At 41.3% G+C, this 23604-nt stretch overlaps 1 protein-coding gene across 3 annotated transcripts in view; it reads left to right on the top strand.

Moving 5' to 3' along the window:
• The window catches only part of CASTOR2 (cytosolic arginine sensor for mTORC1 subunit 2), a 118889-nt gene that overhangs the window by 21481 nt on the left and 73804 nt on the right, over nucleotides 1-23604 (top strand). For all 3 annotated transcript variants that reach the window (XR_014490827.1, XM_083349400.1, XM_083349401.1), the window contains exon 2: nucleotides 15559-15629. Coding sequence is in view for 2 of the 3 variants with exons in the window: in XM_083349400.1 (XP_083205526.1) it covers nucleotides 15559-15629 (71 nt within the window). In the remaining variant the exon portion in view is untranslated. The remainder of the gene's footprint in view (nucleotides 1-15558; nucleotides 15630-23604) is intronic.

The raw sequence follows: 23604 nt of genomic DNA, 5'->3' as shown, positions 1-23604 counted from the left end.
TTGTTTTCATACTGCAGAGTTCAGGCAGGACTTTTTTTTTCTCAGAACTGTAGGGAAATTCCAGGGATCTAAGATGATATTTTCCACAGACAAAACAGATATTCTGCCTTTTTGTACCGCTGCCTCCTTCAGGGACTGATTTCAGAGGAGCTTCAGCAGAATGCAACATATGACCGTAGAGCAACGCTGTAAAAACTGTAATAATAATAATTTATTGAGCATATGTGCTACCCACCTTCCCATCCTACAGTGTATCCAAAGAACTACCTTATAAGCAAATGGAAACACCTGGCCAACCTGGACTCAGAAGCTAAGAGGATTATTTCTGGTTAGTACTTGGATAGAGGTATTCCTCAACTTACAACAATTTGTTTAGTGACGGTTTGAAGTTACAAGTTACAACTGAAAAAAGTGACATGACCATTTTTCGCATTTATGAAGGTTACAGCATTCTCATGATCATGTAATCAAAATTTAGACACTTGGCAACTGATTCATATTTATGACATTTATGGTGTCCTGGAGTCATGTGATCACCTTTTGCAATCTTCTGACAATCAAAGTTAATGGAAAAGCCAGATTCACTTAATAACCATATTATTAACTTAATAACTGCAATAATTTGTTCAACAAATGTCGCAAAAAAGGTCGTGAAATGGGACAAAATTTACTTAAGTGTTTCACTTAGCAACAGAAGTTTGGGACTCAGTTGTATAAATCGAGGACTATCTGTACTATAAAGTAATCTAATGCCTATGGGCTAGAATAGGATTTTTTTAAAAAAAATATCTTAGATTACATCACAGGAATTATTAAAGAAATTATTTGGAGTTTCCCTCAAATCTCCAGGACTTGAGCTTGATTTGGAGAGTTTATTTCCAAAAATGAAGACAATTTGAACCTTTTTTTTCTTTTTTAAGATCTGCTTTAAAATACCTACTTAAATGCCCATTAATCAAATCAGTTCAGCTCATGGGCATAGGAGACTGATCTCTTACTGTTCTTCTCAGTTATAGGCTCCCAGATGGATCAGTTTATTTCTTAAAACAACTCTCTTTTAGGGATTTTTGAGAATGTTTTTTGTGCAGCTCTGTGATTCCTAGCTGATTATTTTATTTATTCTTTGGGGCTGGTGGATACTTTTTGGTCATTGGCGAACATTTGTTGTTCCTGAATTTCAACTCCTCTAGTGCGCTATTCTCCATGCTGTTTTTTAAAGTATTTTTTTACTTTTTTAATAACATATTTTGGTGAATTGCTCACCACTCTGAGAACTACCATTCGGTATTATAAACGTGCGATAAATACATCAGCCAATTAAGTGTCCTAGATGGCAATTGCACTGAGCATCTATCATAAAATATCTGCCGCCCTGGTGGGTTCTTTTTCACAAAATGGCTGCCATATTACATGTGCTCAGCCACAAAAGGACCATTTTCTACAAGGAAAAACAACTAGGTGAGCAAAAGGTCCTCCCAGAAAGCTTGAGTGCTAGGAAGAGAATAATCTGAGTCATGAGTCATGAATAAGATCTGTTGAACGCCTAATTTTCTCTTCATATAACCATTTTACAGACACATGCTACTTTTTCCCAAAGTGATTTTCCTTTGATTCTGGCCTGGGGCACTCGTTTTTATCTTCCATGATTGTTTCTGAGGTCTTTTTCTAATTTGGAAAATAAAAGTGGCAGCTACAATTTAGACATTCACTTTGGAGCATGACCACTTTAATCAACAAGGATCCATGGAGGCTTGCAGATATTAAGAAAGGTATTTTAACTTTGTTCATAGCTGCAAGCACCACTTTGGGAAGCTCAGTTTTAAAGAAATGCTTTGCTCTTGAGTATTGAAATATGTTATGATGTTTTTCATGAATGCTGCCTCTTAGCATATGACCCTGGATATATTTTGTTTAAAAAAATCACCTTTGAGTAAATAATGCATTGAAATAGCAAGCACAAAGAGATCTATACTTCAGTAGCATTGCTCATGCTTTAGATCCTGGTTTCACATTTAAAAAACATTTCAGCCTCAAGGATTTTAGTTGCTAGAAAACTATTACTAAGTATCGTTGGTGATGCTGAACTGCAATTTACCCCAGTTCTGTGTGGAAAGTATATTGCACATAATTCTCAGATCTCATTCTGATATGGTTGATGTCATTGGTATGCATAACCATGTCCTAGATATGAGATGTTCAAGAGCTTTACTAGAAACTCACTTCAAAGTAAAAGGATGCCATTTTTATGTGGCACTGAACACAAGTTGGGGAGATAGTGCTTCTCCAGAAGATGCTGGACTGTGATTGGAACTGGTATGATACAGTGGTTAAACTGCTGGATTAGAGGTGGAAAAGCACAGTTTTAGTTCCCCTCACAAGCTCCCTGGATGACTTTGAACCAGTCTCATGCCCCAGCCTAAAGCATGGATTAGACCTCTCTGTCACTGCACATCAGGAAATGTAGCATTTGTCATTCGGAGACAGTTGCATTGCTGTTGCATTTATACATCTGTAAATGTTCATTCTGGCTAGGGGGAGCTCAAACAGCAATGCAAAGGACAGGAGGTCATATCAATAAATCAGCATGCGGGATGTGCATCTCTGCACAATGCACAGTTGAGGTGTACGCATCAGCCCATCTGCAACTATCTGCAACCTAGGGTTACTACTTCTACTTCCATGTCTAGATCAAAATTTAAACTGCCACAATGAAGCCACCTTCTTGGCTTTGTTGTTGGCCAAAAATAAGTCATTATCAGCAACATGTTTCTGGTAGTAGCCGACATACCAGCAGATGCACTGGGATCTGTGTCTCTCCACATTCATATAGCACACAGGTCTGCAACCCACAGCTCCGGAGCCGCATGCGGCTCTTTCAGCTGTCTCCTGCGGCTCCCAGTCCTCTGCCATGTGCAGTCCAAAAAAAAAAAGTGGGACTAAAAAAGTTCAACCAATCAATTCAAATATGCAGGGTAGGTGCATATCTTGCCTTGGCTCCACTCTTCAGTCAAACCCTGTTCTGCGCATGCGCGCATGTACGCACATGCGCACACATTTTTTGCGGCTCCCAGTTTTTCCTTTTGTGAGGGAACCGGTTCCGAGTGGCTCTTTCACTGTTTCAGGTTGCTGACCCGCTAAGAGCATCCACTTGAGCATATTCATTTTATATTTAGACACTCCAACTCTCAACCTATTCAGGGACCTCCAAATAATATAAGGGAGGCCAGATCCTTCAGCCATATCCTCCTTTAATGTGTGCAATGCCTAGGCACACTTGTGAGCATACTATAAATCAGGGGTGTTAAACTCGCAACGTCACATGACATGTCATGACGTATTGCGACTTTTTTGCCATTGCCAGCAATGGGGTGGGCGCGGTTTCACTATGATGCATCCGGCCCACGGGCTGGCAGTTTGATACTCCTGCTCTAAATCAAGCATAAGACCCAATGCAGTGTAAGGAGGAAGATGTTGGACAAGGAGCAGATTGATTAATTGATTGACTGTATACTATCAAGTCAGTGTCAACTCTTGGCAACCACAATAGTAAATTTTCTCCAGGAGGATCTATTCCAAGCTAGTCCTTCAGGTCTTCCAGCTGTTCACCCATCTCTGCTGTAATTGAATCCTCTGAAGGACCAAGTTGGGGACAGATCATCATGGAGAAATCCTGAAAGAGTTAACACCTTCTTGATGACACATAATCCAAAAAGGTTAGGAATGGCTTTATTTTGAATCCAAGCCAAACCAAAATACATGGGTGTGCATACACAAGGCTACTTCTGCCAAGCTATGTAAGATGATTCCTTTGAAAAATAGCTGAAGCATTTTTGTAAACAACTTGGGAGACTTGATAGAAGTTTGCAAAAGGAGTAAATAACTAATTAAGATAGGCAGAGAGATAGTGTTTCTCACAACCCTTGGAGTTATCTGATGGAATTCATGACAAGGAAGGAACCAGAGAAGGAAAAGAAAGCATAAATCATGATTAACCTGTGGAACTTGCAGCCATAGGATACAGCAAGGATTACTGGAGATAAGAGTTCACACGGCTGGGTTAGGGCACTATCTATTTTAGAGTTCCATCTTGAAAAGCTGAGGTCCTCAATTTTGAACTAAGCAATGTCCTAAACATTTTAACCCAGATAGATATGGAATGCCTCAGGCTAGTTATAAATTTAAACTACCCCAGTAGCTCTGCTGGGAACATGTAATAGAGTTGAAATGCTGCTTTAATCCCTGGCTTGTGATATCTGATGGTTCACTCTAGAAAGCCATGCAGTGATTAGATAGACCATTTGCCTGATCCATCCTGGCTGTTCTTGGGTTTGTTTTCAAGCTGGGGAGATGGGAATTGATTGTTGCCTTAGTAGTCCATACAAACTCCTGATATCCCCTATTTCCCTCTTACTGATGTGCACTTTTTAAAAATACAACTTTGGAAATTCAACCAGCCACAACCAAACAGTTCAGGAGTTATATGCATGTATGTGTGCACAGCTAACATATTCCAGTTACACAGCCTGGTGGCATTCAGATAACTTGGTTGCAGACTTCTCTCTGAGTTTACAGAACAGGCTGGTTTTACATCATCATTAAGTTACCCAAAAAAAACTAAACAGGTTCTGCAAATGTATTTTCTGGTTCTTAACCACAATAAATATGTTTGTGGGAAGACAGCTTCTGAATCTTTGCAGTTACTCAGGATATATTTCTCCTTTTTTTGGCTCCTCTTTGTTGCTGTGTCTTCATAGCGAAAAGGACTAACTCTTTTTGTGTGGCCTGGCATTTCAAGCAGATTTGCCAAATGGAACATATGGTTTAGCTTTATCTTATATTTTGTATGTGTACTTTTGCATTGGGAGGGCATGTTGATCAGCATTCTGTGACACTAGGTTACTCTTTATCTCCATGCAAATAAATCTTTTTTCCCTCTGGAAACTTGGCTAAGAGAGCTTGAATTAAGTCAGATCACCAGAAGGGTCTTTTTCCCATTTTCCTGTTTAAGATCCTTTTAATTTCAAAAAGCAAAGATTGGACATACGACCTTATCAAAGTTGAATAGATGATTTACCTGCTGAGCTATATAGTCCATCAGTAGAGATAGTCCTCAATCTATGACTACAATTGAGCTCAAACCTTCCAATGGTAAGTAAGACAGTTGTTAAGTTAGTTTTGCCCCAGTTGTTAAATAAATCACTGCAGCTGTTAAGTTAGTAATCTGGTTGTTAAGTGAATCTGGATTTCTCATTGAATTTGCTTGTGAGAAGGTCGCAAAAGGTGATCACATGACCCAGGGACACTGCAATTGTCATAAATATGAGCCAATTGCCAAGTGTCCAAATTTTGATCATGTACGTAACCATAGGGAAAAACTTTTTCACTTTGAATGGGTCACTAAACAAATGGTCATTTAGTGAGATTCAGCCTCAGCTAAAGAAGCCAAATGCTCCCACTAAGGAAATAGAAGCAATTTGGGGAAAATTCAGGGCTGTCTCATAGAGCACATGCTTTGCAAAGGGCAGGCCATGGGTGTTCACAGTGGGAAAACCATCCCAATCATACTCAATGCCTTGGATTATACTTTTCATCATTCTCAATCAGCATAGTTGGGAATGATTGGAATTGTCATTCAAAATAGCAGTTAGCTGGAAAAGTATAGGCCAAACTGCATGGAATAATGGCCCACCTTGGTATGAAGCCACTTTTCGTTCTTATGCATGCTGCTTATGACAGGCAATAATAATAGTAACTAACAACAACAGTAATCATAATAAATCAGTGACTGCAGCAAAACTTCACAAACTAACTATAAGCAGAGTCATGACAAAATTATTCATTGGCAACTTTGGCAGAGGTTTGGATTTCAGTGTAGGAAAAAACTAGTTGGGAAGGTTTTGGAAAAAGAGCAAGCTAAGATTCAAAAAGAGTTCAGAGTTTGAGAGCTGAACTGGCTTTCTTGTATATCCGTAGATTCTGGAACTAGGAGTACATTATCTTTGCATAGGGAAGTTCCAGCTTTAGCTACTGTTTTTACAGAGGCTTACTGGATCATGCTGAAACTTTGTCTAGGATCCACTGAGAGCTTGGAATTTCAAATAAATTGTGAAGTCTCCATTACCAGTGATGGCCTATATAGCCAGTGGTGGGATTCAAATATGTGAACAACTGGTTCTCTGTGTGGATGCCCCTTCCGGAAGTCCATTCTGGGCCTGGCCAACAAAAAATTAGCTATCGGTTCTGCCGAACTGGTGTGAACCGGCAGAATCCCACCACTGCCTATAGTAAATACTAATACAGTCTATCCTTAAAGAGACAGGAAGGTTTTTGTGGCTAGTGGCCATTGAGGGGCTTCTCGTCTTCCTAGCCTTTTGAAAGTCATCTAAGCTGTCAGCTCTGTGAAAGTTAGACTAGCAGACATTAGTTATACACTACAATAAGAAATGGTTTCCGAATTGCTGAATGTCTTTCAGCATTGTAGCATTATCCAAAGGGGGGGAAAAGATATTTTCCTGCCTGTATTTTTTCATACTGTTTGCAATGCTTAAAGTTACATGGTAAGAGATCAGGGAGTAGAAGTGAAAAAGGAAGAAGCAGTCAACGGTTGTGTGTAAGAGGGGAAGGTAATTCAGGCTTGACAAGCTATAGGAAGGACAGGACCTGATAGTGGGTAGACTTGAGTACCATAGACCAGGGGTGTCAAACAGCCGACCCGCGGGCCGGATCCGTCACATGAAAGCCGCACCCACCCCATTGCCGGCAGTGGCAAAACAGTCCTGATACGTTTGACATGTCTGCCATAGACTCCATATCAGCTACATCGGCCTGTGTAGGTTGTGCATTTAATACACAGCTCATTCCAATACAGACATGGTATACACTGTGTGGTAGTTTAACCTTTTGCAAATGACTAGGCTCAGAATTACTTTTCCACTTGTTTATTTGTCTTAATCTGTAGTTGGTATGTTCCTTGAGCTATTTTTACTTCATCCTCTTCCTCTGTTGTTACTTATTTGGCTGAAAAGGGCAGTGTGGCTTCCAAACTATTGCCTCAGGAAGAGCAAATGAATTGGGTATTTTATATGGCTGGAGAAAAAAAAGCTTTCCAGTTTAGCTTGATTTAGTTTTAGTTTTTATGATTCTGTTTGGATGTCAAGCCACAGTGAAGTTTCAGTGTGATTTGTCACCAACTCAAATTGTGGTTTGCTACCAGTCATCCAGTTCAGAGAGAAAACATGGTTTGAACTGGATGGTATTTGTAACTATGATTTGGATTGGCTGCCTCTGAAGAGAAGTCTCAATTAGCAAGAGAAGTCATTGTGTCATGAAAACATGGTAAGATTGAGAAGAGAATGTAATAAACAAAAGTGCATACCTTGCCCTAATTTATCTTGAAAAATAGTTTTAAGTTCTGTAGTAAATATCCTACCTAAGCCATAGTCTGATAATCCAGCTTCTCCCATTGATCTTAATTTGATCTACATGTAATCGTCAACTTACAAGCATTCATTCAATGACTGTTCAAAGTTATAATGGTTCTGAAGAATGTAACTAGCAACCACCCCATGCACCTAACAACCATCACAGTATTCCCAGGTCATATGATCAAAATTTGGGTGGTTGGCAACTAGCATGTATTTACAGTGGTTGCAGCATCCCAGATAATGTGATCACCGTTTGCAATCTTCCCAGGTGGCTTCTGACAAGCCAAGTCAATGGGGGAAGCTGGATTCACTTAACAACCAGATGATTCAATTATCAACTGCAGTGATTCTCTTAACAACCATAGCCAAAATAAAAGATCATAAAATTGGGTGTGCCCCACTTAAAAACCACCTTGTTTAGCAGTGGAAATTCTGGTCCCAATAGCGATCATAAGTACTTCAGTGACATTAAGTAAGAATTAATTAAAACGAAAGCTTGCTAGGTTACATTTGGGGGACCTTTTGCTCACTCTGTTAAACAGATACCAGATTTCTGCTCCAAAAATCCTGCTCTGACAGCACCATCAACTGGGCACCCTGCATAAATATGCTTGTCTGAACATTAAAGGAAAAGGAATGTTTATTTTCCAGAGAAATTGGAAGAAAAAAAAACTGGGCTGTGTGAACGCTTGTCATGTCAGCCAGTGAATTGTGTAATGTAAAAAGGGAGAAACGAATTTAAAATTATATTTTAAACACTCACTGAAAGATGCATAATGGATTAATAATTGCTACCTGCTAATCTAACAAATTATTACTCAGCATTAAGTGAAGGACAGTTTCCTGAGGTGTGCTGTCAATCCAGGTTTTAGAAATTGTGCATCCCTCCCCTTTTGAGTTTCAAACTGCCAGCCTTCATCTGGCTATCTTCTACTAATGGAAAAAGAACAAAAACTGTTCAAAACATAGGTACATTTTAATTTACAGGTAAATAATATGATTGCTCTCCAGGACTATATGTAATAATTTCTTTGTTAAACAAATTTTGCAACTCCATCTTGGTTGTTTAATTATTTTATTTATTTATTTATTTATTTGTATCCTGCCTTTATTATTTTTACAAATAACTCAAGGCGGCAAACATATCCAACATATCTTCCTCCTCCTATTTTGCCCATAACAACAACCCTGTGAGGTGAGTTGGGCTGAGAGAGAGTGACTGGCCCAAGGTTATCCAGCTGGCATTCATAACTAAGGGAAAACTTGAACTTACTCTCTGTTTTTCAAGCGTAGTGCCTTAATCACCAGACCAAATTGTCTTTCAAATAATCTGACAATTATCATATACACATACTATCTTCTGGTGATGGTTGTTTTCCCATAACAATTCTTTGAGGGAAATTTGTTTGAGAAAGAATGTTCGATCCAAAGTTACAAGAGACCTTCCATAGATGAGAAGGGACTAAAATGTGGGTCTCCCCACTACTTGACTAATCCCTTAACCATATACCATGGCACTATACGATACTGGTTCTTAAGTTGAATAAGAGCGCCGGGCCCAAACTTAACCAGTAGCTTCCATGGCTGTAAGGGGACATGAAACCATATCTCTCTGGTGCCAATCAAACTCCTTAACTATTATACCATTTGGCTTCTTAAGTTGTGCATCTCCACTTAAAATAAGGTAGAAATCCAGAATGTGTTCTACGTGGCAGACTTCACCTGAGCGATCTTGGAGTTATCAGTAGAAGAAAAACAATTTTTTTAGCTCTGTGGTCCACACACACTACTGATGTAGAAGTCCAAATGTTAAAGACAATACAGTCAACTAGCCTAAGACTCAACAGCCACTATTGATGAAAATGGGATGGGGTAAATCTGAGACACCTTCATAAATTAAATCTTGTTTCCAGGCTTAAAACAAAGAGCTGTTTCTGATCTTCAGTTTGGTCTTTTCTTAAGAATGCAGGCAGAAGAAAGAATGATGGTGGACACAGTAGAGGTCAGATTCATTGATATCCCCAAAAGCAGATGAAAGAGCAATATGTGATGGGCCCTTTTGTCACACGTTCTAGCAAAAGCAGTGTCTCCTATGTATAGAACAGGGGTCTTCAAACTTGGTCCTTTTATGACTTGTGGACTTCTACTCCCAGAATTCCTCAGCCAGCGTGCCTAGCTGAGGAATTCTGGGAGTTGAAGTCCACAAGTCATAAAAGGGCCAAATTTGAAGGCCCCTGGTACAGAATCTTCTTAAACAACACAGTTTGCTTCTCAAGTACTTTCTCTTAGCTCACAGTTGTATATGAGCAAGAATGAAAGAAAGTATGAAGTTTCCTAGAACTTTTCAATAGCTTGATTTATAGAGTTTTATTATTCAAGGAATGAAGCTATGCTGTAAAACTGAAGGAATTGCTGATCTTCAGATGATAGCTGAGCCATAAGCGTTTCTTTCTACAAACTTTTGTTCTGGTAGGGATATAAAGTTCATCTGTGTATTAATTTCTCATATTTTTCTTGAGCATCCTCTGTAGCTAAACTTTAGTTTCTCCTACTCTGGTTAAAAACAGGAAATCCTTCCTTGCTGTAACTAAATTAACAGGTGGAGGAGGGTGATTAAGGCTGAAAACTTTACTAAGTCCAGATAAAATCCCATTTTGTACATTGGGTTTAGCTTCTCAGTAAACATTAAAAGAGCCTTGGTGGAGCAGTGGGCTAATGCCTCCTTAAGTAACACCAGCTGCCTGCAATTAGTGCAGGTTCGAGTCCCACCAGGCTCAAGGTTGACTCAGCCTTCCATCCTTCCGAGGTAGGTAAAATGAGGACCCAGATTGTTGGGGGCAATAAGCTGACTTTGTAATAATGCTGCTGGGGGGGGGGGGGGAAGCCCTAACAAGCAGGCATATACATAGAATAAAGGCTATTGCTAAGCACATTGATTTGTGCTTTAGATTGTAAGCCGCCCTGAGTCTTCGGAGAAGGGTGGGTTATAAATGGGATTTTAAAAAAAAACATACTTCCTAAAACATACTAATTAACCCAAAATCCATTACAGGTAGTGCTCAACTTACAATGGCATTGAAAAAAAGTGACTTATGACAATTTTCCACACTTACGACCGCTGCAGCATCGCCATGGTCATGTCATCAAAATTCAGACACTTGGCAACTGACTCATACTTATGACCAGAGCTTTTTTTGTAAAAGAAAAAGGTGCCGGAACTCACACATGTCATACAAACCGCCTTGCCTACCCTACAAGGTTCCATCCAAAAAAGGTGCCGGAACTCCATTCTGAGCATTCTGTGACAAAAAAAGCCCTGCTTATGACGGTTGCAGTGTCCCCGGAGTCCTGTGATCACCTTTTGTGACTTTCTGACAAGCAAAGTCAAGGGGAAACCAGATTCATTTAACAACCGTGTTACTGACTTAATAATTGCAATAGTTCACTTAACCGTTGTGGCAAGAAAGGTCGTGAAATGGGGCAAAATTCGCATAACAACTGTCTTGCTTAGCAACAGAAATTTGGGGCACAATAGTGGTCATAAGTCAAGGACTACCTGTACTTGGTTCAGGTTAAATTCCATTCAGCCAAAATCCATTACACAGAGAGCACCTTGACAGTCTCAGCCCTTTCCTTCCTTTCCAAAATGTAGAAAGAAGCTGCTTATGGAGTGAGAATGCCACCATGTATTTGTGTGTGCGTGTGTGTTATTTCATTTATTTGATGCAATAGAGATGGTTAACTGCTTCCCCTTTAAAAGTCCTGTCCAGTCCAAAGATCAGGAGCCATTAAAAAAAAAGCAGAAGAGGAACCTTGGAATTTACTCAACAGGGAGCATGTGGGTGGTGATATATTTTTAATGTAATCCTGTTTTTGCTCTCTGATGTTCTTTTATGTTACTGTACATTTGTACTTTTTATACATTCTTAAAGGGTAATAAGAGATTTAAGATTTGAGATTTAAGGTGCTGGTTCTTACCTTTAAAGCCCGACATGGCTTAGGCCTGGGATACTTGCAAGACCGTCTGTTCCCAGGAACGACTTCCCATCGCCCTGTGCGCTCACACAGAGGGGGCCTCCTCCGGGTGCCATCGGCCAGACAGTGTCGGCTGGCGGCCCCCAGGGGGAGGGCCTTCTCTGTGGGGGCACCTGCCCTGTGGAATCAGCTTCCCCTGGAGCTCCGGATGAGCCCAGACATCCGGTCCTTTCGTCGTGACCTTAAGACATTTCTTTTCCAACAGGCCGACCTGGACTGATGATAATGGGGTTTTAATCTGGTTTTTAAGGTTTTATTGAATTGGGGCTACTGATAGTTTAATTTTAATTTTAATATTTGTATTCTTTTGTATTTTATTGTTGTTAGCGGCCCTGAGTCCTTTGGGAGATAGGGCGGCATATAAGTCCCATCAAACAAACAAACGAACAACAACTTTATTGTCACTTTGAATGTACACCAGTCGGCGTACATCAGAATGAAATTTCATTGCACGCAGCTCTTCAAAGGGCCACCCCTACAATCTACACTCCTTGTTCGTGGCCCGCTCAACTTTCGGATCGTCCATTTTAGTCTCTAGGGAGCGAACGATGGCAAACAGGACAGATGGAAGCGGAGCTCCATGTGGATTAGCCCTCAAATTAGCTTATATTCCTGCACGACAACCTCGCCTCCTTTTCTTTTTCTGATCCTGACTCTTCCACCTTTTATTAATGGTTTTAATCTCGGTTTATGGTTGACCACTTTCAGATGTTTTTAATGGGGAGCGGTGTAGAAAGAAAATAAAGAGCTAAGGAGCATACAGAGTAAAGAAATGCAGAAAATCACCTAGGAGAGATCAACACTTTAGGATCATGCTGGCACAATAGCATCTGTCTAATTCAAGATTTTCATGAGATCTTTCCCCGCTCATCATCTTGGCGATATTTTGTTTTTGTTATGTCTGCCTGCTTTTATGACAGTTCTGTGGCCCAAAAGTGACTTCTGGCTGAACCTTGTAAAATGAGTTTCTGTGTCTTGCAGGAGCAGTTGGGAAATTCTTAATCAGAAAAGCAAAAGGAAGCTTTTGCTCAGTGTTTGCCATTATTGCAGAGGAAGGGAAGCAGTTGTGTATGGTGAGGGCAGATGTATTTATTTATTTTATTTATTTATTTTAATTCCATTTATATCCCGCCCTTCTCCGAAGACTCAGGGCGGCTTACAAACTTAGCAGTAGCCTTCATTCTATGTATATGCCTGCTTATTAGGGCTTTCACACACACCCCAGCGGCATTATTACAAAGTCAGCTTAATTGCCCCCAACAATCTGGGTCCTCATTTTACCTACCTCGGAAGGATGGAAGGCTGAGTCAACCTTGAGCCTGGTGGGATGTGAACCTGCACTAATTGCAGGCAGCTGGTGTTACTTAGGGAGGCATTAGCCCACTGCTCCACCAAGGCTCATGTAGCCAGATGTGGGAGCATTTTCTTTAATGGGGTGGTTGGGAATGATTCACCAGTAGTTCAGAGTTCATTTGAGCTAGTGAGTTCTGGAAAGTTCATCAAGTTAGTCGCCACTTCTAAAAAATAAAAGCTTGCGGGTTCAAGGACAGTAGACATTACCTTCATATGAGGAGCAGATTGGCTTTTATCCCAATTTTGCTTTTTCAAAAGGCGACTGGATTTTTCCCCCCTTTTGCTTGAAGACATTTCACTTCTCACCCAAGAAGCTTCTTCAGTTCTGACTGAATGGGGGAGAATGGAAGGATTTATATTCCTTGCAGTCATCTGGTTGTTAGCACTCTTTCTGAGACTTGTTGAGGCCACTTGGAGGTTCATCTGTGTCCTCAAGGTCACTTGAATAGTGCAAATGGGTATGGGTGTGGAACCTCCTTGGAACCGCTGAAAGGATTGTGTTGTAAACAGGAGATAGGTGGAGTCTTATCCCTCTTCCTCTATTGAGAAAGGGCTGTTCAGTCTTAATGCAGATGGCCTCTTTGGCCCCTCTTTCAAACCAGCAGTCCTGTCTCTCCAGAATGTGGACTTTGCTGTCTTCAAAAGAGTGATCTTTGTCTTTCAAATGCAGACAGACTGCCGAATCTAGTCCTGATGGGTTTGTTCTCTTATCTTATGCCACGCATTTGTGAAGTGGTTGTTTTGTTACTCCAGTGTACAGATCTGCACATGTCTCACTGCATGTTATCAATTCCTGAGCATGTGTAGAGTTCTGCAATCAATTCCCAAGAACGGCAACCAACGGAACAAGCTGAGGTTTAAATATGTAGAAGAATAGGGTCACCTTCATGTAAATCTTTTAGAGACATGGTCATGGTATCAAGTTCTTGCTAGGCCTGTAAATGGAATGGATTTTCAACTGCATTATTTTAGAAAGTTCATGGGTGGAAACCAGGACACCTTTGGCTATGGGAGGTCACCTAGTGATGGGGTCAGTCTTGTATCTTTCAATCCACCTACCTCACAGGTATGTTGTAGGGAATTATTGCAAGCAGGTGCCCTGTGTCTACCACTTTGAGTTTTTAATGGGAAATAGCCCTCCATTTAAAAGGTGGAATTTTAAAAATCAAATAAGAGCAGTTTGCTTCTGATTTAAAAGTAGGCCTTGACTTACGACCACAGTTAGGACCACAATTTCCATTGTTAAACAAGGCTAATATTAGTCCCTTTTTGCCATGGTTGTTAAATGAAGTACTGCACTTGTTAAGTGAATAAGGTGGTCATTAAGCAACTCTGGCTTCCTCCATTGATTTGCTTGTCAGATGCCAGCTGGGAAGGTCACAGATGGTGATCAGTTGAGCCCAGGATATTGTATTCATTGTAAATACGTGCCAGTTGTCAAGGGCCCAAATTTTGATCATGTGATGTGGAGGTGCTGTAATGGTTGTAAGTGTGAGGACCAATCATAGAATTACTTTTTTCAGTTCCATTTTAACTATGAATGGTTGCTAAACGAAGGTCGTAAGTCAAGAACTACCGGTATTAATGAAGTCACTTCTGAGTCAAACTAAACTTCTGGTGACTTACATGAACATATTCTCAGCATAATAGAAGAAATTTGCTGTTTACTTTTTCTTGTTTTGTTTCTTTTTACTCTCTAGTCTGTCCTATGGCCCTGGGATTTTCTGATGGTGTCTCATCCAATATCAACCAAGCCTGATACATTTTAGGATTAGCCAAATTTCAGCAAGATTCTGTGTTTATCTGAATTACCGTATTGCTAATTTTATGCAAATCTGAGCTTGCATCCTGTTTCTCCATCCTGCTTCAGCAATGCCATTACTCTTTTTTGAATAATGAGTAAACTAGCTGAAATATGTATGCTTAAATGTGTTCTTAAGTAGCAATAGCACTTAGACATCTACCACTTCATAGTACTTTAAAGCCCTTTCTAAGTGGTTTACAAAGTCAGTCTATTGCCCCCAACAGTCTGGGTCCTCATTTTACCAACCTCAGAAGGGTGGAAGCCTGAGTCAACCTTGAGCCCATCAGGATCGAACCCCAGGCTGTGGGCTGAGTTAGCCAGCAATACTGCGTTCTAACCACTGCGCCACCACAGTCTTTTAAAGGTGCACTTGTAAGAAAATAATCTGTTGCAGAGTCACTTTATAGGTAACTTGATTCTTCTCCATGGAAGCAGGCAATAGCAAACCACTTCTGAAATGTTGCCAAAAAAAATGCAGGGAACTAGTCCAGGCATTCGCCAGCAGTGACAACTGACTCAAAGGCACACACATGCAAAGCCGTTGCAGCCTCATACAAGCTTAGTCAGGTCTGTATCTCAAATTCCTTCTGGGAATTTACTCTCAAATAAATGTCCATCATAGGAAGGCACAGGCATAGGTCATCTATAAGAAGAAAGGTCTCACTGAGACCTATTGGATGAAAGCCAGCTTGGTGATTTGGGGCCAGTTACTCCTCTCAGCCCAAACCACCTCACAGGGTTGTTGTTGTTGTAGGGAAAATGGAGGAGGAAGGAGCATTATGTATGTTCAACCACCTTTGGTTATTTATACAAAAATAAAAAAGGGATAAATATCTAATACATTCATTTAGAAAGTGTGGTTTCTAAATTAAGTATGCGTTAATCTTGACGGTTGACTGGGAGCTAAACACGTTTTTTCTCCTGCTTCTCTCTCTCTTCCAGGTGCAAATTTTTCAGCCTGACTGAGACACCTGAAGACTACACAGTCATTGTGGATGAAGAAGGATTCTTAGGTGAGCTATCGCATCCCCGTTTCATTTATTTTGTTAGCCAGCCCAGAAGATTATAGTGTTATTTATATTATTAGGCTAAAACATATTAAGAATGGTTGCTGGATTTGGGTATGTCTAGTTTAATGAAGAGAAGGGCGAGGGGGGACATGATAGGAGTGTTCCAATATCTCAGGGGCTGCCACAAAGAAGAGGGAGTCAAGCTATTTTCCAAAGCACCTGAAGGCAGGTCAAGAAGCAACGGATGGAAACTAACCAAGGAGAAAAGCAACCTAGAACTAAGGAGAAACTTCCTGACAGTGAGAACAATTACAACCTGCTTCCAGAAGTGGTGAATGCTCAACTAAAAACACTGGAGGTTTTAAAGAAGAGATTGGACAACCATTTGTCTGAAATGGTAGAGGGTTTCTTAAGCGGGGGGGGGGGTTGGACTAGAAAGTCCCTTCCAACTCTGTTATTCTGTTATTGTGTTCTGTTATTCTATATTCCATCTTCACCTCAACCAATTCCCTTCAGTAGGTTTAACTGCCTTTTCAGTCCCAGCCAACATGATCAATGGTCAAGGGCAACAGGAATACATAGGAAGAGCATACCCATTTGAGCTCATTCCCCAAATGTGAATCATTTCAGTAACCAAGATATTAATGCAACAGTGGGTGATTTAGGAAAACTCTATAAACATTTTCAGAACTGTAGTATGAAAAATCATTAAGATAGCTCTTCAAGGAAGATCCCTCCCCCCAAAATTCAGCCCAATAAGGTCATGCCATCCTTATTTGACAGCATGCTGATGGACAGTGAGAGAGGATGGAATATAGGCAGTTCTCAATTGGGACCTCTGTTGCTAAGCAATGCACTTCTGAAGTGAGCCATGTCTGATTTTACAACCTTTCTGACATGGACATTAAGCAGATCATGGTCATTAAGTGAATCCAACTTCCCCATTGATTTTGCTTGTCAGAAGCCATCTAGGAAGGTCACAAATGGCAATCATGTAACCCAGGACCCTGCAGTTGTCATAGATACATGCCAGTTGCTAAGTGCCCAAATTGTTACGTGACCACAAGGATTCTGCAACTGTCACAAGGACAAGGACTGACCATAAGTAAGTTTTTTCAGCACTGTTGTAATTTCAAATGATTGTTAAACGAATGGTCATAAATCAAGGACTACCTGTATAGTATTTTGGAGAAGGGCAAGGTAAGTTGGCTGGATAAACAGCACAGCATTTTGCTTCAAATCCCACTTATCATGTCTGTCCTAGTTGGGCTCAGACAGATCTAAGCATCTTCATTAGAGGGACTCATACTTGTCAAGGATGCTGCTTCACTAATTAGATGGATATGACATCCTGTTTGTGATGTTGGGCTCTAAGGAACAGATGAGATTGTTGCTACTTACCAACCTCCTTGCTGATGGACACCACAACCAGAGTGGCTTCCTAGACTTTCCAGTCTTGAGGAATTTCAACCTATCTTCTCTGGGCATGGAATCAGAAGTAGTTTGGGAGTTCAAGCCCATTGTGGGAACTATGAAACTAACTCAGGTCAACAAGGACTCCACACACATCAGAACTGGTTTTAATTTTAGTGTGATCTGGAATTTGTGGGGCGAAGGTACTATTATTTGCTTATCAAGTTCAGATTCTTCTTAGCCTTAGACTTTTCTGTGGCTGTCCCCCACCTTGGAAGGACCTGTTTAATCATCTTCCCAAGAACCTGATGGATCTAGCTGGGTTTCAGAGTGAGCTTGTGGCTGTCTCTGAGGTCCTAGTGTATAATTCAGTTTAGGCTTTGGTTGCTTGAAACGAATGGGTGACAATGATTTCAGTTGGATTGTCCCATGGGTCCCATTCAGGGGAGTCTTGTCATTTTTAGACAAGCTCTAGGAGATGAAACAGCTGAAACAGTCCTTAGAGTTCTACTGGCAGAAAAAGGAAGAGTGAACTCAACCATAGAGAACAATCTTTGTTGAGGGTTTTTGATTGATTATATGCCATCAAGTCAATCACACAGATAGATTTTCCCCAAGGCAATCTGGTTTCATCCTCATCCTTCACATCTTCCAACAGTACATTCATCAACACTATAATACAGTCTATTCACCTTGCTGCTGGTTGTTCCTTTCTTCCATTTCCTTCCATTTTTGTAAGCATTACAGATTTCTCAAGAGAGCTGGCTCTGCACACAATGTACCCAAAATATGATATTTTGAGCCAGGTCATTTGTACCTTGACTAAGAACTCTGGATTGATTTGTTCTATGATATATTTCTTTGTTTTTGTTGCTAGGATAATCATTAGGTGGTAACAAAAAGTTCATTTATTATTAGGTTGAGATACTTAGACTGGATTTGGCATTTTTACTGATCTATCGAATCCTTCCCAAAAAAGCAGGGATAGGCAGATGATGTCTGAAGATGTTAAAGATATCGTGGCATGATGTAAGCTATTTCAAGTAAAGCTGCCTTTTGATTAGGGCTTTGTCAGTGCCAGTGATGTTCAAGTAGCGCTCTAGATGTTTGGGGCTGCCCATTAATATTGGTACTATCTTTGCTTTCTTTTGTGACAGTCGTTCTCTTTCTGTATATGGGTCTTTGAATTTTGTTAGATTCTCCAGTTCTTTCTCTCTTATTCTGTTCTTTCCAGGTTCTGCCACGTCTACTATCCAGACTTTATTGTCTTTCTTATCAACAGTTGTTAAGTCTGGGTTGTTATGTGGCAGGTGCTTATCTGTTTGATTCTAAAGTCCTAGAGCACTTCACCTTCTTCGTTTTGATCGCTTTCTCTATTTTGTGGTACCACCAGTTGTTGCTTGCAGGTATTTGTTGCAGATATTCCATTGTTGTTATTTTGTCATGCTGTTGTCTATAGTCAGTCTGTGTGATTTTCTTGCAGCAACTACCTAAGTGGTCCACTTTTCTTCAGCTTATTTGCATATATTTTTTTGGTATTTCTGTATTTTATTTTGTATTTATTCAGTCTCTTCCCTGCCACTTAGTGAACATCCAAATGAAAGGTCAGAACAGACTACTCACAATAGAGTGGATCAATATGATTTGCTTATTTGTGGGTCAGTGTATTGCAAAGATGCAGTGTGTGCAATTAATTTAGGGTCTGGGGAGAATGTTATGCAAATAAAGCTTATAGCAGAGCTTTGCAAAACCTGATCAAAAGAAACCAAGAATTACTTTGCACATAAATAAAATATGGCTGGCCACGGGTTCACATATTGCTCTAAACCAATGATTTTGGTTTGCTATGCCATGTGAACTTTGCCCTTGTAAACCATAGCTCAGAGCTTAACCTGTTGCCCAGCTCTAACTGTGTGAAATATAATAACATAATTATAGTATTTCTGTTATTATTATGATACTATATATGATATTAAGGGATGCGGTGGCTCAGTGGGTTAGGACGCTGAGCTTGTCGATCAGATGGTCGGCAGTTTGGTGGGTCGAATCCCGAGTGCCGCGTAACAGAGTGAGCACCTGTTACTCGTCCCAGCTTCTGCCAACCTAGCAGTTCGAAAGCACGTAAAAATGCAAGTAGAAAAATAGGGACCACTACGGTGGGAACAGCGTTCCATGCGCCTCTGGCGTCTAGTCATGCTGGCCACATGACCACGGAGTCGTCCTCGGACAAGCGCTGGCTCTTCAGCTTTGAAACGGAGAGTCAGAAACAACTAGCATGCATGTGCAGGGGAACCTTTACCTTTATATATGATATTACCATGATAGCATTACTCAGGACATCAATATTCTAAAGATGTTATCTTTAAACCTTCTATTTCAAAATTATCCATGGTGTGTTCTTTTGAAGGAGGTCTGCCATATTATGTGACAATTAATGAAATAGAAGTAGCCAAGAAGAAAGATGTAGATTACTGTTTCTCAGCCTTGGCAAGTTTAAGATGGGTGGACTTCAGCTCCCAGAATTCCCCAGCCAGCAATGTATCAACCAATATATCACCATATAGTATCACTCATCTTAAACTTGCCAAGGTTGAGAAACACTGATATAGCTCATTAAGCCTTTCCCCTTATAAGTGACAAAATTAGGAGACCTTTAAGGATGAAGGCTAGAAACTTAGAAACCTAGAGACAAACTCTTCTTCTAATAATATCTTTTTGTGTATAGTCAGAGAAAAATTATCATGTACTGGAGCATATGAAATAGATAGCTACTATTGTTTCTGATTAGAATCAAGCTACATTTAGCAAAAGAGAGGAAATAGATTTTTTTTTCTTTTCTATTTATGAATGTCAGGGAGAAATTATGTGGAAAATTCTTTAAACTAATGGTCTGAGAAATGCTCTACTAAAGCTGTTTTCTACCCCTCTTCTAATTGCATCTTAAACATTAATAGCCTCAGCAGCCAGAAAGTCGCCCTCACGCAAGTGTCACACTTCGCTTGGAGCAATTTATTTCCTGAGATAATGAACTGGATCAGGAGAAGTTGGAGGAGGAAGAGGAGGTGGTACTGATCAGTTGGCCGTCCTATAGAAATGAATCTGCTGAGCTTATAAGGAAATACATGGAAACGTTAGAGAAAGCATTCTTGTCTTAACTTCAAATGAGGCTGGATTTGCTTCAACACATCTATGTGTTCATCCTTTTTGATACTTCTTTGCTCTCTTCCAAGTATGGTCTTATCCACTATTGATTCAATAGATGACAGAAACCTGTGGAGGTCATGGTTTTCCCAAAGGTGCTTTTTCAAAAGGTGTTTTTCCTTGAAGTCGTTTTACTTCTCATCCAAGATGCTTCTTCAGTTCTGAAGCTTCTTGAATGAGAAATGAAAGGTCTTCAAGGAAAAACAAAGGAAGTCCAGTTGCCTTTTGAAAAAGCATCTTTGGGCCAATAGATGACAGTTCCAAGTCAGCCTGGGCTGTTCTGGAAAGCTAAGCAGGGTCCATTTTGTTAGATTCAGGACCATCAGGTATTCCAGAACTGGAGACTAAAATAGTGGCTAAAATTTCACAGAAGAAGACAGTGGCAAACCACTACCATACTGTTGCCAAGAAAAGTACATGAAAATATCCCTGAAGACATTAAGAGTTACATTCAGTTCCAAGGGGATGTTACTACTTTATCATTTAATTTTCAGCCGAGAGTCAAAAGGCTTAAATGTACCTCATCCCACTGCATTTCCCACCTCTCTGTTCTTCATCAAAAGAATACGGAACAGTGGGGAAGGAGTTGGAAGCAGAAGTTGAACTTTAAAAGAAGCAAAATAGAGTATTTATGTTTTCAAACTTATTGTGGATGCCCAAGAAAGCAACAAATGGATCATAGAAGAAATCAAGCCAGAATTTTTATTTGAGGCACAAATGACTAAACTCAGATTATTATATTTTGGACACATTATACAAAAACCCTTCTTTCTTGATAATTCCTCAATGCTGGGAAAAGTGGTAGGAAAGAGGAAAAAAAGAACAACTAGCAGCAAGATGGATACACTAAATTTACCCTGGCAATGGGCGTGCACCACTGGAAGATCTGAAAGATCTCCTGGAGAAAGCCTATCTATGTGGTTGCTAAGAGTGGACACCAACTTGATGGGTCAATCAACAAATCAATGGTGGCTTTCATCACGTTTTATGATGAAGGCCATAGATTAGATTAGCTTTACCCATCCAAGCATTCTCTAAGTTGGTTGGAATTCCAGTTCCAAGGATTCTCAGCTATTGCAGTCTTAACACACCGATACCATACCAGATTAGTGAAGGTTAAATTAAGTCCTATGTACTTTCTATTGCAGAATCTTAGACTTAAACAAAAAAAGAATCTACTTAGATTCATGAAAAGTATTTGCTAGATCAAAGCAAAATAGCTGTAATTATTATTTTTAATTAAAACATTGTTAGCCATCAGTTAAAAATGGGGGGGGAAACATATATTTTGCAAGTCCCTGCAGTTTCCTTGGCAGGATTTTTTCAAATGTGGCTTGCCCTTGTCCTTGAGAGAAAGAGGGAGAGAGGGAAAGAGGGGGAGAGAGAGAGAAAGAAGGAAAGGAAAGGGAAAGAAAAAGAAAAGAAAAGTTTAGTTGTTTTTTTTTTTAGTTTTTATTAAATTTTTATACCGCCCTTCTCCCAAGGGACTCAGGGCGGTGAACAGGGCATATGATAAAAATACAAAACTACAAAAGTTAAAATAGAATTAAATTAATGCCCAAGATAAAACAATAAAATATACAAATATTTAAAACCCAAATTAACTCCCCATCAGGCCAGGCCAGCTTGTTCAAACAGGTGGGTCTTTAACCCGCGCCGGAAGGAGCTGAGATCCGGTACCATCCGGAGCTCCACCGGCAGTTGATTCCACAAAGCCGGGGCGCCCACAGAGAAGGCCCTCCCCCTGGGGGCCACCAGCCGGCATTCTCTGACTGGAGGCACCCTGAGGAGGCCCTCTCTGTGGGAACGCACAGGGCGGAGGGGGGTTGACGCCGGCAGCAGGTGGTCCCCGAGGTATTCCGGACCCATGCCATGTAGGGACTTGAAAACCATCACTAAGACCTTGAACCTCACCCGGAAGACAACTGGTAACCAATGTAGCTCGCGGAGCAAAGGTGTAACATGGGAGTACCGGGAAACTCCCAAGACAACTCTCGCGGCCGCATTCTGTACCAGTTGGAGCCTCCGAGTGGTCTTCAAGGGAAGCCCCATGTAGAGAGCATTACAGTAGTCAAGGCGAGAGGTCACGAGCGCATGAGTGACCGTACACAGGGCATCCCGGTCCAGATAGGGCCGCAACTGGCGCACCAGGCGAACCTGGGCGAAAGCCCCCCTAGTCACAGCTGCTACATGATCTTCCAAGGTAAGTAGTGAATCTAGGAGGACTCCCAAGTTGCGAGCCCTATCCACGGGGGGCAACAGCTCACCCCCCATAGAAAGGGATGGAACATTTTGAATGTCCCGGGATGCCGGAATGTACAGCCACTCAGTCTTGTCCGGGTTGAGTTGAAGTCTGTTCCTCCCCATCCAGACCCGAACCGCCTCCAGGCAACGGGACATCACAGCGAGGGCATCACTGGGGTGGTTTGGGGTAGAAATAAAAAGTTGGGTATCATCAGCATATTGATGATACCCAACTCCAAAACCACGAATGATCTCACCCAGCGGTTTCATGTAGATGTTGAACAGGAGAGGCGAGAGAACCGACCCCTGAGGAACTCCACAAACGAGAGACCTAGGGGCCGATCTCTGCCCCCCTGCCAACACCGACTGCGAACGTCCCAGGAGATAGGAGGAGAACCACCGAAAAACTGTGCCTCCCACTCCCAATCCCCTGAGACGCCGCAGCAGGATACCATGGTCGATGGTATCGAAAGCCGCTGAGAGGTCTAATAGGACTAGGACAGAGGAACATCCCCTATCCCGGGCCCTCCAGAGATCATTCACCAGAGCGACCAATGCCGTCTCCGTGCCGTACCCGGGCCTGAAACCCGATTGGTACGGGTCCAGATAATCCGCTTCATCCAGGACCAGAGGGAGCTGATGCGCCACCACACTCTCAACAACCTTCGCAAGGAAGCGAAGGTTGGAGACTGGACGAAAGTTGTTCAACACAGCTGGGTCCAAGGCAGGCTTCTTGAGGAGGGGTCTCACCACCGCCTCCTTCAAGACGGTGGGGAAATTACCCTCACTCAAAGAAGCAGATATCACCGCCTGGAACCAGCCTCGTGTCCTCTCCCTAGCTGCATAAACCAGCCAGGAAGGGCACGGGTCCAATAAACATGTGGTGGAGCTCAGCCTCCCCATAATCCTGTCCACTTCATCAGGGGTCACAGAATCAAACTCCTCCCAGATAACATTGACAAGACCGCCCGTGTCCTGATCGTCAGACTCTGCCCAGCTGGAGTCCAAACCGGTCCGAATCCGAGCGATTTTGTCCGACAGATGCTGACCAAACTCCTCGGCACGACCCTGTAAGGGATCCCCCCTCACCTCCTGATTAAGAAGTGAGCGAGTCACCCTA

The sequence above is a fragment of the Vipera ursinii genome (assembly GCF_947247035.1).
Source record: "Vipera ursinii genome assembly, chromosome: 1".
Taxonomy (NCBI): domain Eukaryota; kingdom Metazoa; phylum Chordata; class Lepidosauria; order Squamata; family Viperidae; genus Vipera; species Vipera ursinii.
The sequence above is the reverse complement of the archived record's forward strand: the minus strand, read 5'-3'. Positions and strand labels throughout refer to the sequence as shown.